This window comes from Vespa crabro, chromosome 7, assembly GCF_910589235.1.
Source record: "Vespa crabro chromosome 7, iyVesCrab1.2, whole genome shotgun sequence".
Classification (NCBI taxonomy): Eukaryota; Metazoa; Arthropoda; class Insecta; order Hymenoptera; family Vespidae; genus Vespa; species Vespa crabro.
Window position 1 is genome coordinate 8,106,557 of NC_060961.1, and position 19,767 is coordinate 8,126,323.

The following is a 19,767-nucleotide window of genomic DNA, read 5'->3' on the forward strand; positions in this document are numbered from 1 at the left end:
CTTCTTTTTTTCTTTTTTACTTGGATCTTATATCAATGTTCAAAATAATTTAAAGATCCTGTTCCATTTGCACTTTTCTTTTTTCTTTTTCGCTATTGCTTAGAATTTTAATCGCTCCGATAAACGTTGTTATTCATCTGAGAATCATCGAGAACGATGATTTTATTAGATAGGAAGCATGGGTGGTAAAGTGATGGAAAGAAAGAATGAAAAAAAAAGTAGAAGAGTCTCGTTTGAAATGATTTTGTCCTGAGACCAGTAGGTCAATCTCATCGAAAAGAAAGGAGCATCTAACGAGTACTTCGAACTCGGCCGCGATTATTCGGAACGAGAAAATTCTAATATACCCATCATTTTATTTTTTATTTTATTTTATTTTTTCATTCTTTTTTTCTAATCGTATTCTCGATATTTCGAATTTAATGAACTTGTTCTATAACCCATTCGTTTCAATTTTAATCTCTGCGTTAACCATTATTATTCATCTCAACTACTCGACAACGATATTACGATTATTAGATAGCAAGAGTGAGTAAAATAAAAGAAGAAGAAAAAAAAAGAAAAAAAAAAGGAAAAAGAATAAGAAGAATAAGAAGAGTCCCGTTCGAAATGATTTCGTCCTGAGACCAGGAGGTCAATCTCATCGAAAAACAAGGAGTATCGCGTTCTTCGAACTCGTCGCGATAATTCGAGCAGCTGCACTTGTACAAAGAGCACAGTTGTCATTTCTTCTTCCTATGAATTTCGATAAGTGAAAAACTAAGAAACTTCTAACGTTTATGAAGGTTATATTACGAAACGGAATCAAGAATGTCGCACCGATTGTCCTTCTGTTCTCCTTCCGACATTTATAAAAGATTCCGGATTCGTCAAATAGACGCCTACGATACGTTTAATACGATGCTACTCACGTAGGCGCAAAAACTTAAATAAAAGAAGACCTATACCTCTTTAGCGTGTTATTGCGAGTCACGATTCAACCAACCATCGCCTACCATCTTTAATATATTTGTTGTAACTAGATATATATATATATATATATATATATATATAGATCAACTATATATGTATGTAAAAGTATTATTGGATCGTTTTTACTGCTTCAAAATAATTCCAGGAAAGAAAGAACATTATACTGTTTTTATACGTTAATCTACGTCACACATATATATATATATATGTAAGAGATTTTTCGATGGTAAAACATTTTTCTTGATAGTAACATTTTATTTATTTATTTATATATTTATTTTTTTTGTATATGTATTACATACAAAATATAATATTTGAAAAACAGAAGATTTTCCAGTGAAATTTTTTAAGACGGTGTTATAGTGACAGATAATACAAGCTGATGATGATAAAAGTGGTCTAAGTAATTTGAGATATTAAACGACATATTTTGTTTCATACGTTAGTTTTAAAAAGTTTTAAATTACATAAAAGGATTATTTTTCAAGAATAAATATACATATACCTTCATTTTCTGTTTGTCAAAGTAGAAAAATAATTTTTAAAATAATTCAAATCGAAACGTCAAAATATCTTGAGAAGGAAAATGTTTGTAGCGGATTGAGATTATCTTTATTTTTAATTTCAAATATTTCTATGAGAGGGACCGGATTTGGATATTAAAAATTATTTCAAGGACGAAAAATAAATAACATAATTATAAAAATATATACAAAATAAAAATTAATTTAAAATTCGGTTGAAATTAATATAAATAAAAATCGATAGAATAATTACAATAAAAAAAAAAATACATATATATTTTATAAAAAAAAATATGAAATGTAGCAATAATTTTTTTAGTTATCGCTTATATTCATAATAAAGTTTATTTATGTAAAAGTAAAAAAAGTAAAAAAAAAAGAAAAGTAATTTGATATTCAGCTCTCATAGTCTTTAGGATGTATTCGTGTGAATGTGGAGATGCGTTTTCTCTAACGCGAAAGCTTCGTCACATAATTACATTTTTTGATATAAATATTATAATATATGTATAAGGAAGTCACTTATTTTATGCTTTTTCTATATATGATACGAATGATTAGGTGTATCGCAATGAACTAGAAATTAATATGAATATTCATTCCTCTTTTTTAATTTATGTGTTTATTTAAATAATATGTTTCAATTTTCTGATACTTACAAACCTTTGATCTTTTGATGAAAAAAACATTACTACAACATATAAATTTTTGTTCAAATATAATATAGCATATATATATATATATATATATATATATATATATGTACACATTATACATTTTCTTGCAAATATTATAATAGAACAAAATAACAAAAGAAAAAAAATATATATCAATATTTACAATATTTTCTAATCATACTATTTCCTAACTATTACCATATATTGTATAACTATACTACACCAACTATTATCTTTCATCATTATTTATTTTCATAAATTCTAGAAGATTTTTTTCATTAATCTACAAAACAATATATTCAATGGAATCCTTTAAATTTCATAAAAATCAAAAGATTTCATATAATTGTTATGAAAAAAAATTTCAACAAGATTCGTCCTTTCGTCCATAAATTCCATCTGTTCCAACTATCAAAGATCCGAAACATAAATGACATCGCTTCGAAAACAATAAAACTCAAAACACATACACACACACACCAATGTTGCATGGAATTATTAAAAGGAAAGAAAAAAAGAAGAAGAACGTGCGCACAATAATGAAATTTTATATTCGAAATGTAATAATGTAACAGTAAATTTATGCGCAAGAATAAGCTTCTTTTTTTTATCACGTTTGTTCATTTATGAAAAGAATTGTCGATTGTGTATTATAATTGAAAAAAATAAAGGAAAAAAAAGAAAAAAAGAAAAACAAGAGAGTAAATACAAATAAAATAAAATTCAATTAAATAAAAACATAACGTACAATACTTTACGCGATCTCAAGATGAATGCACGAGCATTTGTGTATTATAATTCATGTATACAATGTACGAGCAATGCTCTAAAGTTTATGGTTACATGCTCCAACAAGCTCTATACGAATCTTTTATGCTTTTGTTGTTGATAGATTTTTCTCTTTCTCTCTTTCTCTCTTTTTCTTTCTCTTTCTCTCTCTTTCTCTCTTTTTCTTTCTCTCTCTCTCTCCCTCTCTTTCTGTCTCTCTCTCTCTCTTTTTCTTTTATCGATAATTTAAAAAGCTTAAATAATTTAAATAAGTTTATCACAATTATTATTATTTTTATTATTATTATTATTATTATTATTATTATTATTATTTTTATTATTATCATCTAAAACTTGCTACTTTACTTTTAACATTTTCTTCCTATATTATTAAAAAAATGTGTATGGTCTTTTTTTTCTGTCGATGATTTGAAAAGCTTAAATAGAGAAGGTAATAAAATCGTCATTAAGTATTTAAAGAATGCAAAGTCGTGAGATAGAGATAGATAGAAAGAAAAAGAGAGAGAGAGAGACAGACAGACAAAGACAAAGAATATAAATAGCTGCTAATATATGGCGTAAGCGTTAGTTAAATAAAATCTACATTCTGACGACATTTACTCGCTTAAAATTCATAATACTAATGAAGCTCGCGATTTACAAAATCGCTTTGTGACGTAGTAGAATACGGAAGGTGTTTAGGGACGCTATAAATTTACCCTAATTCGTGACATTACGACTATTAAGAGTAGGGAAATTTGTTAGAGAGAGAGAGAGAGAAACATTGTTTTCGAGTAAATACATTTATTAATTGAATTTTGTTACTTAATCAACGAACGATGTGTAACGAGATGAGAAATTAACACCGTTTCGAATAACTTTTACCAATTTATGTAGACAATAGATACCTATATTTATAAATTTTGCTAAATATCAGACACATATTTTTATTTTTCTATCTTCTTTGAAGTAGACAATAATAAAAAAAAAGTAATAAAAAGAGAACAACAAAGGAAAAAGAAATAAAGATTTAAATAAAACAAAAAATTTGCGAAACAAATATTCGGAGTACACGAAACAATGCATTTAAAGTTATACAGGAAAGTAGATAAAGTAAATGACATGTGTTGTCGTACAATCACGAAAGGCAGTACATATATATCTTCCAGTTTTGAAAAAAAATCCTCTTCAAAGTTTACGATTGCTAAAAGTATTCTCTCTCTCACACACATACATATACACAACACACAAGTACACATACGCAATATGACAACAATAAGTTTTTCGCAGTAACGCACATACAGAAGAAAACAGTGACGTTCAAAATACTACGTTTTACTCCTTTTATTGATACAAATCGTATTTTCTTTATAGTAAGTAGACTACCATACTTAAAGTAAAATAAATTAAATTTTTTCGAATAATATTTTATAAGATTGTTTTCTTACTATTTTTCTTCTTAACATGTGATAATATTTTTTTCAATTAATTGTTCAAATTAATAAGTCCAAACGACAAAAAATCCCATAAATAAATGCATTTTTTAATTTCACGAAATTATAAATAATGATGTATTAAGCACGATGACATATATAACACTGTATACTTTACGATGTATTTCTTACGAGATATTTTAATACATTTTTATTTATTTGATTAATATTTTTTTATTTAATGATAACCACTTTGTAAAATGTATAATCAGTAACAGATGAATATTCTGATCAGTGATAAACAATTAAGTGTAAGTATTATAGAGTCGGATCACGTGCTATTATTTTATTTAAATTATTGATCATTTATTTAAAATGCTAATCGAATGTTTAAAAATAATGATCCCGAATAAATAAATAACAGTCATTTTAATACTCATAAAAAAGTCAAATCGATAACGACAAAGCGACGTAGTCTCTTTAAAAGTGCTGTTGCCTTGCGGGTTACAATAAATATGTATGTGTGTATATATATATGTGTATATATATATATATATATATATATATATATATATACATAGAGAGAGAGAGAGAGAGAGAGCGAGCGACGAATAATCCATTTAGTATACGTAATGACATCGCGTCGTTGAACACTAAAACGATTATAACATCTTCCATGAATGAAACGTATTCTCGTATTCGTTCGATTCATCGAAGCAATCCTATTTTCCTATGAACGAAACGAAAGACCATTCAAGGTAAAGCGATTGAATGATTCAATTCTCTTTCTCTTCTAATATGAGCAATAAATAAAAATCAATTATTCATTTTTTTGAGACCTTTTCAATGCGAACGTTTTTTCTCTCTTTCTTTGTCTTTTTTTCTTTTTCTTTTCAAATTGTAAAACTACCAATGCTCCATAGAAACTTTTGATTCTGCCTAAAAACTTTTGACCCACCCTATGAACCATTCGAGTATACTTTAAAACCATTTCGAACTTAATTATTCGAACTCCTTAACTAATTGTTCAAATTTCCAAACGTTAATAATATAACGTGCTTTCACGGATGTGTTACGATGAGTTTCGTGCGAGTGCTTTATATAAATTACGGAAATAAAGAATTTTCATAATAGGAGTTTTACGCACTAGAAATGCACGAATATTTCTATTTGTAGATATATGTTAAAGATGCATTTGACACGTATATATATGCACATACATATTCATATGAAAATCGGATTTGTTCGTGTATGTATTATACATGTAGATAAGCACACTCCATATACACTCGTATGTTATATATATATTGTGCACACGCAAGGTTCGAGGTTCGTTAATGGAGGCACGCTTGGAAAGAGCATGCTGGGTTTCTGGCCTCCTAAAGAATCTTGTCCCGTATTACGCCTTTGATTAAAACTGATGGACTGTTGCCGAACGAACGAACGAACGAACGAGACGACCGTTCCCCTTTTCTTCTGTACATGTCGACAACTTTCTGAGTTCATCTTTCTCTTCTGAATCTTCGCTAATAACAAAAACAAAATATATGTATATATATATAAATCTGATAAAAATATTTGATAAAAAATAAGTCTACATATATATATAATTATAATTTTATTTATTTTAATTTATACGTATGTATGTAAATATATATATATATATATATATATATATATATGTGCATATGTATTTATAGCATAGGCCAAAAGTTCAGTGATACAAAATTTCCTACATGATTTTAAAGATCCGAAAGTAAAGATCAATTACTCTTTTTAAAGACTTTTTAAGCCAATTACTTTTTAATATTTTAATATTAAAAGCGTAACTTTTAACGGATAGTTATAGAATATTGCAAATTAAAATTACATACAAAATAACAATGTAATGAGGAAATTGATTACTGTCTACTTACGAATGACTCGTACTGATACCTAAATATTTAAAAAGACATTATTTATAAATAAATTCGGTGAATATAGAGTTTTCTCAATTTTCTTCTTTCATCGGAAGTCGATTAATGAAGAAATAAAAGAAAAATGAAAAAAAAGAAAATTCCGGAATATAATGAAAGATTTGTGTGTGTGTGTGTGTGTGTATATATATATATATATGAACATATGTAAGTAAGTACATATGTACATCTGGAAAAACTATCGCCGTTAGCAGAATTATAAATTACATTGAACGTTTTATGCTTAATGTCTCAGAAAATTTAACAAAAGATATAATCAAATAAATGAGAGTAGCGCTCAATCATTCTTTAAACCAAATTGCAGATAAATGCAATTTGGTTTAAAGAATTGACAAAAGAAAATCTTAGGAATTATTTAACGAACGATAGAGAGATCGAAATTGAATGCGAACGGATAAGTGGGGAAACGAAATGCTTTTTTTTTTTATAACGAAAAAAAACGTATCATTTACGTTTTTTCTATCGTTTTAAACTGAACGTTCGACATTATTATCTTTTCTTCGCAGTTTAAGAATTTTTTAGCCGACTTATAAATAGGGGTCATCCTTATCGTCTGACACCAATGTATATCGTCACGTGATTTTTATACCACCCATTTTTTATCATCTATTGAATATAATCATCATTGATGATCCACGCGATCGTTTTACGACAAAGGACATTCTTTCAAATCGTTTTATTTATTTATTGGAATTTGAACGTATTATTTGATAGCATTGAAATCTTCGAAACGAAATTATAATAAAAATGTAAAAAAAAGGAAAAAGCAAAAGAAAAGAAAAAGATAGTATAAATAATTATAAAAATATCAGATATTTCATTATTGTTTATTAAACTTTAAGAATTATAATTTTAACGAAAAAGAAGGAGAAAGAAAGAAAGAGAAAAAAATTAACACTAATCTTGAATAATTTCTACGTGAAATAGAAGGATTACAATTATTTTGCAATGTAAAAGGTGAGGAATGGAAAAAAAAACGTGACTCACATAAGAAATGTATTACGATTAGCTCGTGCGGAATAACGTGTATTTGATACTACATGCATAGGTGAATGTATATATCCGGGCTCTCATCCTAAATAGGTAATTCAACCTCAATATCCACAGAAAGGAATCGCGCTGCGATGCACTAGAAAACTAGAATATATACTTGTAAACTTCGTACTTTTTATCTATTCGCGATTAAAACCTCGTGCAATTCGATTTATTATCAATCGTCTTATACCGATTGACGTATTTTATTCGCTTTATTCCGTCTTCTTCTTTTTTCATTTACATACTTTGAATATTATAAATATAGTGCAAGATAATTATAGCGCTTGACTTTCGTTTTATATGCTTTTTTTCTTTTTTTATTTTTTTAACGTGCATCGTATTTTGTGTACAGAATCCATGTATATAAATATTATATAAGTATAAGTACGAACGAATAATCGATAGTTTACCTGCATAACTTCGAGATATCCTATGTTTTTCTAATCTTTCTAATGCTGATGTAATCTCACGTTGATTTTCACATTCTCGTTATTTCGAAAGTCTGCAAAATCATTTAGACAGATTTAACACGAGATTCCGATTTTTCATTGCGTAAAAAAAAATGTGTATTAAATAATTACAATTATTTATTCCAAATAATTACAATTATTCGCCAAGTCGAAATTAATGTCGGAAAGTTAAAATAACGCTACTGTTAACAGTACCGATCCTATTACGCGATTGAGAAAGAAAAACGTGTCTATTTATTGTTTTTTAATTTTTTTATTTTTCGAAACAAGATACGTTTAACGTACCGTTTTTTAACGTCGTCGACAGAAGACACGCACGCACACATTTATTCGTAAAAACGCAGACACGTACAGACCGGCTACTAACTCCTCTTTTCCCCCTCCCCACCCTCAATATACTTATCGATGTGTTCGTGCCGAGGCCCATATATAGGGCCTCTTTCCTCGGGCGCGAGCTTACAGCATCCGCGACTTCTACCGCGAGTGAATCAAATCGTATTGACTGCACCGACCACGAATTCTCCTTTCGGAAAGGATTACATTATTTCTTTGTGCTTTTATTGTGTTTTTCTATCCATCGAGTACATATTTAACACAAATAGACGTACACATACATATGTAATTTATGATGCTTTTTTAAAAGCAAGATAATCGGACGAGATAAAATAAACATTTATATTTTTCGTTCGACAAAATCAATTTATGAAATTGAAAACTTGTTGGAAGAATTTTTCAATGTACTTTTTAATTCCTATTGATTTTCATAATTGCGAAATAATATAATTATTAAAATTTAACGTGTATGAATTTTTTTTCGGAATAAAATTAGTTTAATAAAAACGAGATACGTGAAAGGATAGGGTACAAGCTGGGTAGTTCTCTCTTGGTTGGTGTGGACGAAAGTAAAGAGGTCTCCCAGGAGTGGTCTGCACGTCGGAGAACAGTGCATCATCGTCTTCTTCAAGGGATACCGTTCGATCAAGAAAGATCGACAAGCTTGTAAAAAAACAGTCAGTTAGTCAGTCGATTATCGTCTAGAGAACGCCTGGTTTACTCTGTTTGCTGGCTCACATTCAACGTGTGTGCACTCGAGGAACTCGGATCGTATAAAAAACTCGACTCAGTCGGCGAACGATGTTTAGTATAAATGAAACGAATAATAGTAATTTGGAAGAGCTTTAGTCGATAGAAACGAGAATATCGTGATGTCATTTCATCGAGAAACAACGAAGTGGTATTGGAAATTGTGTTATTAAAGATTTGAAGAGTTTATTTTAAAAAAAGGGAGAAAAGATAACAATAACGGCAAGAACAAAAATTGATGTAGCAATTATTGCTTTGTTAGCCATCGTAGTACGATTCATTTATTACTTACAAAAAAACATAAGAAAAAAAAAAGAAAGTTGCTGCATCATTTTCTATAGAAGCGAGTGTGTAAACGGGACAAAATAACGTGAACGTATCAGACGAACGTATAAATACACGCGTGCACCGACACACACAAACACACAAAAGTGCGTAAAGAAAGAACGTCTGCCAATAATGCAGCCCTTCAGGAACTCATGTTTCTTCCTCCACCATTCGACTGGTTTCACGTGCGCAAGGCTGCTGTGGCTGCTATCGTTCATTGCGATCTTCATTCCTGCTATTCAACAAGATCATCGTTACAGTCACCAATTTTCAGGTACTCAACAATGTGGGGAAAACGACTTCAAGTGTGCCAGTGGCAGGTGCATACCTGGAGTATGGCATTGCGATGGGGAAAAGGATTGTGACGACGATTCCGATGAAGATCCGAACATTTGCAGTAAGTCTTTTCTTTGATTTTCTTCATACCACCATGATTTTCTTCATACCATCAATTTTTCTTTTTTAAGCTAAAAATTTTTTATTCCTATTATTTATTTCCATTTATTTTCTCTCTCTCTCTCTCTCCTTCTTTTCTTTCTTTACTACTCTTTTTGTTTTCTTTTTTTTTTATATTTAAGAAATAGGATATGCGGCGCGTGCATAATGAACGGTACAAAGTACAAGAAGAAATTGATTCATAGCTTTCAAAAAAATTGTATAGCACCAATGATGAAGTGTTCATATCGTCAAATTTTTCGGAAGTTTCGATGGCTATACCCGAAATCTACAAATAGCTGTACAAAATCAAAAGATTTACGATGCATTTTGGTTTTTTCTTCTTTTTTTTTTCTTCTTTTTGATCGATTTATCAAAATTTACAATATTCACGTAAATCGATTAAAATTGGACAACTTGTGGAAATAACGTGCTTATCCATAGAAAGAGAGAGAGAGAGAGAGAGGGAAAGAGAGAAAATGTCGAAATTTGAAAAGGATGTTGTTTTATTGGGATTGCATTACATTCGGCTTAAAGGGGACATGAAAATCCTCTCGTATTTTATGGTAATTGTATTGGTTATTCTATCGGGAGCACCATCGATTCGAATTTGATCGTTTCTCTTCTTTGTATTCTCGCGAATAAAATTCGTTTTTTATTTCTCTCTCTCTTTCTTTTTCTCTCTTTCTCCTCTCTCTCTTTCTCTTTTTTCTCTACGTTGCTTCCACACGTTTACATTAAAAAAAAAAAAAAAAAAGAAAGAAAAAAGAAAAAAAAAGGTGAAGCTCGATCAAGAAATTTAAAAACGTCGTTCGGAATGGTACACGTTTCACGAATTTCTTGCTACGGAGACTGTGGTATGTGAAAGTGCAACTTTAACGACCGGTTTTACGCAGGTGAAGCAGCATACATACATACATACGTACTTACTTACGTACACTATCGTTGAAAAGTTTCTAGAAATAACACGGGAAATATATTAAAAATATATTTAGTTCAAATCCAATAATATTCTACATTATATCTCGATATACTTATCGTACTCTATATGTACGTATGAAAATTACATTTTTGTTGTTTATTTTAGATAAATCAAATTCAAAGACGTAAAAAAGTAAATGTTTGATTACAATTAAATGCATCATGTACAAAATTTTTTCGAATAAAGTATTTTATTTCTCGGGAACCAACGTTTTTTTTTCGAAAAAAAGTTACTTGTTCACTTCATATAACTATAGCAAAAAGTGAATGACGATAGTGATTTGAAAATTTAGCCATAAAAAGATGGTAATTTTGTGCGATAAAATTGTACTGTGTATCTATAATTCATATATATATATATATATAATATCGTGATTAGTTTTAATAGAACGAATATACAACAATCGATTTTTCGACTTATTCAATAAACCTTTTATAAATCTGAATCTATTATATATATTGAATACGATCGCATACAGGCAACTTAAAAATGTCCATATAATTTTAATATAATCTTTCAACAATATCACAATAAGAGAGAAAGAAGAACAAAAAAATTGAATTAAATATTAAAAGTTCTTCATTGAATTTTCAAAAATTGTTTAAATCTTTTCAACGTGAATTACAATTAAAATTATGTCCGAGCAATCTCGAGGTCTGATATTATTGGCTCGTTGATATAGCATAATAAAGAAATTCAGCTTCTCCGACGTTTAAAATTTAATATGTCGTCAGCATAGTTAAACAAACGTCAGGCCTTGTAACGCGATCCGAGTGTCGAATCATGTTTTTTTCAAATCAAATTTTATTAACTCTTGTTTCTATTTTATCCATGTGAAATCTAAAACAATGGAAATACATGCATATACTATGTTAATACGGGCTATCAAAGGTTAATGTGTATTTTGATGCACGTAGGTATATATAAAAGCAGAGAAAGAATGAAGGAGGGCAGGACGGGAAAAGGAAGTATTGTTAATTCAGTTACCAGAGTTTTATAAAAATTCTTGACAAAAATTATATGTATCTTTTAATATCATCAAAGATGATGACGATGATAATTTTCACACTATAATAATAATTCATTAAGATAAATAGGATTAAATAAAATCTATCTTTTGAAAACATTATCATGATGATTCTCTCTCCCTCTCTCTCTCTCTCTCTCTCTCTCTCTATATATATATATATATATATATATATATATATATATATATATATGTTCATTTGCTTCGTTTTCATATCGATATTATAATCGTAATTGACTTTCAAAGAAAAGTCACTACATTTGCGTGTATATGTCCTGTTTGGAGACGGAGACGCTCATAAATTAATCTAATATAAATAAAATTGAATATGACGCATGAAAAGGAGCACAAATATGCAGCAAGAAATTTCAATGCGGTTCAGGAGAATGTATACCAAATAGCTGGTTATGCGATCATCAAAACGATTGTCAAGACGGCTCGGATGAGAAAAATTGTAATAGTAAGTTTTAAGTATTGAAATATTTTATCTTAGGAAGCACGGACAAAGGAAAAGGAAAGAAATCAATATGAAAAATCAAAGTGAACGAGACAGACGTAATTACTTGGGTGCAGGATGATAAAGAATAAAGACATTTCTCTATATTCTATCATCTATACCATGATTCGCATATATGTTTTATATTAAAAGAAAACGTATTGTGTGTAAAAAAGAAAAGAAAAAAAGAAAAGAATGCAAATTCGTTGTGAAAATTAAAAAAAAAATAAAAAAAGGCAATAAAACGAAATAATAATTGAACACAAGACAATCAATTTGGATTCCTTTTACGAATAGAAGGGACGATTTTGCGTTTAAAAAATGAAGCCTTCTGTTCTTTTTTCTTTTATCCAAAAAAAAACTAGAAAATGGCCTGATAACGACTAACAAAGTTTGTGCATGAAGCGCTTACGCGCTCTCACTCAATTCAAATCACGGTTAACCGTGTACAGAATGAAATTTATTGTTGTCAACTTTTAGGAATGAAGAATTGCACCGCGGAACAATTTACTTGTCGTTCGGGATATGGCGAATGCATCGCATTAACATGGATGTGTGACGACAATCCAGACTGTTCGGATGGCTCGGACGAGGCTGAATGTAGTAAGCTTTCACACGTGGGCTATGCTTTCTGTATTTATGTTGTTTTTTTCTCATTTTACTCAGTTCACCCCCTTGGCACCTCATTCCCCTTCCTTGCTCTCTCTCTCTCTCTCTTTCTCTCTCTCTCTCTCTCTCTCTCTCTCTCTCTCTCTTTCTCTCTCTCTCTCTCTCTCTCTCTTTCTGTTTTATATAGTCGTACGTTGGCAGCTTTGTAACCGTCGCATGTTGCACGTTGCACGATAATTAACGTTTGTTGCAGATATCCCGACTGAACTTTTTTGAACTTTCTTTTTAGTACCATGGATGCATTTCAACAGGTCCCTTTAGCGCAATTTACATGCAAACAAGATCGTGCGCTGTTTTATGCTTTCGAGTTTCATAAAGACGTTTTTTCTCTTTCTCTCTCTTTCTCTCTTTTTCTGTCGCGTAACAAGCATGTATGTAGGTATCAAGAGGTTTTAAGTACTTTCTTTCTTCTCTTTTATTCTCTAGAGACTCTCGTTTCTCTTTCGATTTTACCGCTCATAATTCTTTCGAATAATCGACCGCATGTGGTCTTAACATTTTTACTACGTGTTATACCGAATATATTCATTATATATACATATATATATATATATATATATATATATATATATATATATATATATATATGTATATACATATAGTAACTTCGAGATAAACAAATCCGTTTTAATTTGAAGTATTAATTAGGAAGCATGTTTTTTGGAGAAAGTCTGGGCTTGGATCGTAAAAGTTATTTTTCATTTAATTTTTATTTTTGTATTGGACAAACATTTGGTGCTTCATTTAATTTAATATTTTTTTAATGATCTATAACGTAGACAAGATTCATGTCATATAATTAAATTAATATCAAATATTACATTTATTATACCATATATTAAATTACTAAATATTAATTCTCCGTATGTGATGTCTTATGCATATATTTTAAGCATGATTTGCTTGAGTTATATTGCTTACAGTATCGTCCGATCTCTCGTTTAATTTTATATTATGTGCATCGTTCAGATATATATGTATTTCTATTCTCAATTCTCTTTTGTATTATTTTGAAAATTTGATTTCTTTCCTTATTTTATATGTTATTATTTAAAGTTTTTAAAGAAAAGTTAAATTCGTTATGTCAGTGATATATGAATTGTGTTTATTTTACTATATATTTGTTTAAATAAATAAATTAATACATTTTAGTTGTAGTTACGTACTATATATTAGTTATAATATATAGTTAATTGTTGTTTTTATTTATTTACTAATTTATTATCTTAGATGATACTTGTCGGTCTGATGAATTCACATGTGCAAACAAGCATTGCATTCAACAACATTGGGTCTGTGATCATGATGATGATTGTGGGGATGGCAGTGATGAAAAAAACTGTACTCCAACTACGTGCAATCCTGTGACAGATTTTGCTTGTACAGAGAACTACTGTATCACAGCACAATGGAGATGCGATGGCGATTATGATTGTCCTGATCATTCTGATGAGATTGGTTGTAAGGTACAACTTTACATCTTTTTTAATAAAATTTGTACTATATGATATAATGATATCTACTATAATATAATAAAATTGTGGAATAAAATAATTTATTCAACAATATAATAAACTAACTTTTCTCTTATAAGGGAGTTATATCTGGACAGAGGCCAAACCATTGTGATACAAAAGAATTTAACTGTGATGATGGTGTTACTTGTATACATCAAAGCTGGGTATGTGATGGCGATAAAGACTGTCCAAACGGTGCAGATGAATCGCCACAAAGATGTCATAACATTACTTGTAGACCTGATCAATTCCAATGTGAAGATCGCCGTACATGTATACCAGGTAATGTATAAAATATAAATAAGAAAGTTAAATGTTTTATATAGAATTGAATAATATTCAACTTGGCATATTTAGGTCACTTATACTGTAATGACAAAGCTGAGTGTTCTGATGGAAGTGACGAAAAGAATTGTACAATGAGAGCTGCCGTATGCAATCCATTAACACAATTTGAATGCAGTGAAGCTTCATGCATTCCCCTCGAAAGTGTGTGTGATAAGAAAATGGATTGTCTCAATTGGGAGGATGAAAGAGCTGACCTTTGCAATGTAGATGAATGTGCCAAAGATAATGGTGGATGTTCACAATTATGTATTAATCTTCCTATTGGCTATCGTTGTGATTGCAGACCGGGTTACAAGTTGATCGACAATCGAACCTGCGATGGTAAGAAAAATAAATGAAATAAAAATATATATGTAGAAAGATAATAAATAAAAATGTTTATGTTATAGATATTGATGAATGCTTAGAGCCAGGAAGTTGTTCTCAATTTTGTCGAAATGAGAAAGGAACATTTAAGTGTAATTGTGCTCCTGGTTATCTAAAAGATCCCAAAAATTTAACACGTTGCAAGGCAGCAGAAGGTCACGCAAGTCTTCTTTTTGCTAGAAGACATGATATTAGAAAGGTAGCTTTAGATCGTCAAGAAATGACGGCGATTGTCAATAACACTAAAATGGCAACAGCTTTAGACTTTGTTTTTCGAACGGGTATGATATTCTGGAGCGATATTACGGAAAGAAAAATTTATAAGTAAGTGTGTTTAAACATTTTTTTTTGTTTATATCGTTAAGAATATTAGTTAAACTTAAAAATGATTTAGAGCACCGATAGATGAAGGGAATGACCGTACAGTTGTAATAGAAGATGATTTAACCACATCAGATGGATTAGCAGTAGATTGGATATATAGTCACATATATTGGACCGATTCTGGAAAAGATACAATAGAATTAGCTAATTTCGAAGGAAACATGAGAAAAACTCTCATTAAAGATCACATACAAGAGCCGCGAGCTATTGCTCTAAATCCTTTGGATGGTTGGATGTTTTGGACTGATTGGAGTGACGAAGCTCGTATAGAAAGAGCCGGTATGGATGGTTCTCATCGTTCAGTAAGTTTTTTAATTCAAATAGTACTTAGTTCTTTAGATAATTAAATCTATAAAATTGATAACAGCAATATAATCATGATATGTTATTAATAAAATTGTAACAGGTTATTGTCGGACACGATATAAAGTGGCCAAATGGATTGACTTTGGATTTAATTGGTAAAAGATTATATTGGGTAGATGCTAAACTTAACTTTATAGCATCTTGTAACTATGATGGTTCAGGAAGACGAACAGTTCTTTATTCAACAGAAATGTTGCGACATCCATTTAGTATTACAACTTTTGAAGATTATGTTTATTGGACAGATTGGGATAAAGAAACCATATTTAAAGCAAACAAATTCACTGGCAAAGATGTAGAGCTTGTTACATCTGTAAGGTCACCTCAGCAACCAATGGTGGTACATGTGTATCATCCGTATAGGCAACCTGATGGAATGAATCAATGTCAGGCTGTTAATGGTCATTGCAGTCATTTATGTTTACCTGCGCCTAAGATTAATTCAAGATCTCCACTTCTTAGTTGTGCATGTCCGGATGGACTAAGGCTACTACCTGATGGACTAATGTGTGTAGAAAATGGTAAGGGATATAAAAATCTATTTTTAGTCATTAGTATATTGAATGTCTCAAATGAAAAAGCATGAACAATTATTTTGATAAAATAATGAATTAAGAACAATTGCATGATTATTAAGATATTTGAAATCTATTATTCATATTGCAAGATCTTTAGAGATGTTCTATTGCTATTTATTGATATGTATGTCATTTTATGGATGATATATTTATTTTCGTAAAAAAAAAAAAAAAATAGAAAAAGCAGAAATAAACTTAAATTTAATTAAGTTTCTTAATATTTTTACTGCAACTCTTTATATATTTAATTTATATCTGTTTTATTATATTCATTCGCATTACTGTTGCATGAATATGGAATATTGCAGTAACTACTACCGTAGAACCAACAACACAACAAAGTGCTAAACTATTTCATAAACTTGAACCTCAGAACATTACAACAACTATTCGTAAGTATATCTTGCATGCTTAGTTCTCATATATGTAATCATTGTAATATCACACTTTTGTGTGCATCTTATATTATACTTTTGCACTATTAATGATATAAATTACAATATTATTATTATATTTTTTTGTTCTTTTTTAATTCAAATAATTTTCTGTTAATATAGTTCATATTTATATATATTTTTTAATTTTACAAATATATTACTCCTAGATCCAATAACCTCGGTGGATACCGGAAAAAAGGATTCTGCAGGTGAATCAACAGATCCTGGTCTAGTTGCTGGTATTGTTATAGGGGTGGTATCTTTAGGCCTATTATTACTTGCATTAGTGGCAGTATTGTGCTATAGGCATTATCTTCATCGTAATGTTACAAGTATGAACTTCGACAATCCTGTATATAGAAAAACTACTGAAGATCAGTTTAGTCTCGAAAAGAACAGATTTCCCCATCCTGCTGCTACAGTTGGAGAAGAGGTATATATATTTATATATTTATTTATTATTAATATTCTGATGTTAAATTCGATTATATGTATATACATTATAAGACACATATGCACAGAACTACATACACTTAAATATTTTAATTATCTTTATTGTTTAAATAGGCTCAAGAACCATTAACGAGTCCTGGAACTAATGACTACGTTTAAGGCTTAATCTGTCAATGAACTGGGATTAGCAGACTTAAAAAAGCATTGATCATGTAACAAAATCATGTAAAAACTGATGTAATGTATTTACATCTAATGAGCCTGTTCAAATGTATGCCTGCGTCTGCCCACCTGCCTGCCAACTCAGCTGTGATTATGTTTATTTTTTGTACTGTTTATTTGTTAACAAATTTTTGTGCATTCGAATATACTATACATACATGAAACATTTAGATTTGCTCTAAGACATAAAGGGAGAAATGTCTTGGGATATATACGCATGATAACTGTTGTAAAGTAAGTATAACAAGGATTAGATATTAAATACACTTCAAATCCCGTACTTCTACATTTTTTAAAAGCTAAGTACATAGTTTCATCAAATATATCATAATATAATGTAGAGTCAAAGATATTTACAATCAGTAATATTTTGTCTCTTCTTGCACATTAAATATTAATATCATATACTAATTATGTCCATTGTACATTTATTCTATATCTATTTTATAGAAGAAACTATTCTTTCATATTGCTATTTACAAGTGTCAATACAAAAAAAAGGAAATACTTCTGTTTTTAAAGTAAAAGTATATATATATATATTTTCCAAAGTTACATAGACAAATATTTAAATTATAATATCAATACTGTATGGATGTCTATATTGGCTTAGCTTAAGTATCTGGAAGTTGTTAGCAATCTTATATTATACAGAATTCAAATTATACACAAAAAATTTCTTTATTTATTTGCTCATAAACAAAACAAGAAAAAAATACGAATTATAGTGGTTTATACATATTTCGATCATGAACAGCAATTTCTAGTTATAATTATACATAATATTTTTTCTCAGGTTAAGGTGCTTAATATCTAATATAGTATTTTACATATTTTGATTTCTATAATGAAGCTATTTTTTTTGCAGCGTGATTTGCATGTACATTACACAATATATAATTGTTATTCATTAATCTAAATATATACATATATGTTGTAAGAGATATTTTGATTGTTGTTACTTAATTATTTATTATACAAGAATTTATTTGGAAATTGTTCTTCTGATGGATAGGGTTCTATTGTCGGAGTCATATGTAAATGATGCGGAAATTAGATAATGTATGAAAAATTGTACAAATTATTAATGTAAAAAGTGTATAAACTTACACACATTTTTATGAAAATTTGTTTTATCGCAAAATTATTAAATGCGATTAAACAAATATCATGAATGTTGTGATAAAACGTATTTTTTCAACTGTCGACCATACATCTGCTTTAGTAATTATTGTAATGATCGAAGTTGGTTTTTTTTATTTTTTTTTTAAATAGTACGTTTTTTCTTTGGTATTATGTAGATTTAAGAATAAAAATTCTTATATCTGACCCCGATAGTAGTTCGATAACTCAGAGTACCAAAAGCAGGAAAACAAAAAATCCTTCTTAATTTATAAAATCAAGTTTCTCCTTTTATGTCAATTGTAAAATGCATATATAAACAGTCTTTTTAGCATTATCAATATTTCATAATAGCTGCCTACGTTCTAATATGTGGCCCATATCATGATTAAGAGACACCTTTTAGTAATAGTAAGTTAATACTCTCTTACGTATAATGGTGTGTGTGTGTGTGTGTATGTATATGTGTATGTATATATATATATATATATATATATATATATACACATTACATCAAGCAGATGTCATAAAATTAATATAGGAACACTAAGAATGACTGTGCATTTACTAAAATTTGTTTAGAGATTCAACCTGCCAATGAAATCAATGTACATGTATAGAACTATTGCCTCTGGTATAAGAGTTTTACTTACTACATATATATATGCTTTACGATTATTGTATTAGATAATTAAATGTTTCAGAAACAAATGTTCTTCTAATTAAGATTATTAGAAGTAATGTAATGCTAGATTCTCAAATAAGTCATACATATTGAAAAATAGCGAAAGATACTTAAGTGATCATTGCAAAAACATGTTTAACGGGAAGATTATAATGATATCTATATATATTTACATTAAAAAACATTACTTATATAAAGAAACTTCAAATCAAAATCTTTGTAAAGATTATTTATTGATATCATGATAGCTCAAAAAATCCAAACAAGTCGTGCAATAGAGATCATTTTTGCAAGTTTTTTATTATAATAATTATATAATAATTATAGTTATTAAATAGAACATCTTATGTTGTTTATTAATATGTATGACATAAGTACGACTGCAAGAAAGCAAAGTCCAAAATTAAATAGAGGC

The 19,767-nt window shown here is 29.1% G+C and overlaps 1 protein-coding gene across 7 annotated transcripts in view; it reads left to right on the forward strand.

Moving 5' to 3' along the window:
* The window catches only part of LOC124425700 (very low-density lipoprotein receptor-like), a 32,675-nt gene that overhangs the window by 12,034 nt on the left and 874 nt on the right, over positions 1 to 19,767 (forward strand). The window contains exons 3-14 of one of the 7 annotated variants that reach the window (XR_006942559.1): positions 9,540 to 9,662; positions 12,053 to 12,169; positions 12,686 to 12,808; positions 14,105 to 14,340; positions 14,469 to 14,673; positions 14,749 to 15,060; positions 15,129 to 15,429; positions 15,500 to 15,791; positions 15,896 to 16,376; positions 16,742 to 16,825; positions 17,038 to 17,303; positions 17,438 to 17,779. Coding sequence is in view for 6 of the 7 variants with exons in the window: in XM_046966410.1 (XP_046822366.1) it covers positions 9,540 to 9,662; positions 12,053 to 12,169; positions 12,686 to 12,808; positions 14,105 to 14,340; positions 14,469 to 14,673; positions 14,749 to 15,060; positions 15,129 to 15,429; positions 15,500 to 15,791; positions 15,896 to 16,376; positions 16,742 to 16,825; positions 17,038 to 17,303; positions 17,438 to 17,482 (2,585 nt within the window). In the remaining variant the exon portion in view is untranslated. Of the gene's footprint in view, positions 1 to 9,539; positions 9,663 to 12,052; positions 12,170 to 12,685; positions 12,809 to 14,104; positions 14,341 to 14,468; positions 14,674 to 14,748; positions 15,061 to 15,128; positions 15,430 to 15,499; positions 15,792 to 15,895; positions 16,377 to 16,741; positions 16,826 to 17,037; positions 17,304 to 17,437; positions 19,176 to 19,767 lie in introns of those variants that run through there. The other 6 variants (XM_046966410.1, XM_046966411.1, XM_046966414.1 and 3 more) reach the window with 6 other exon arrangements.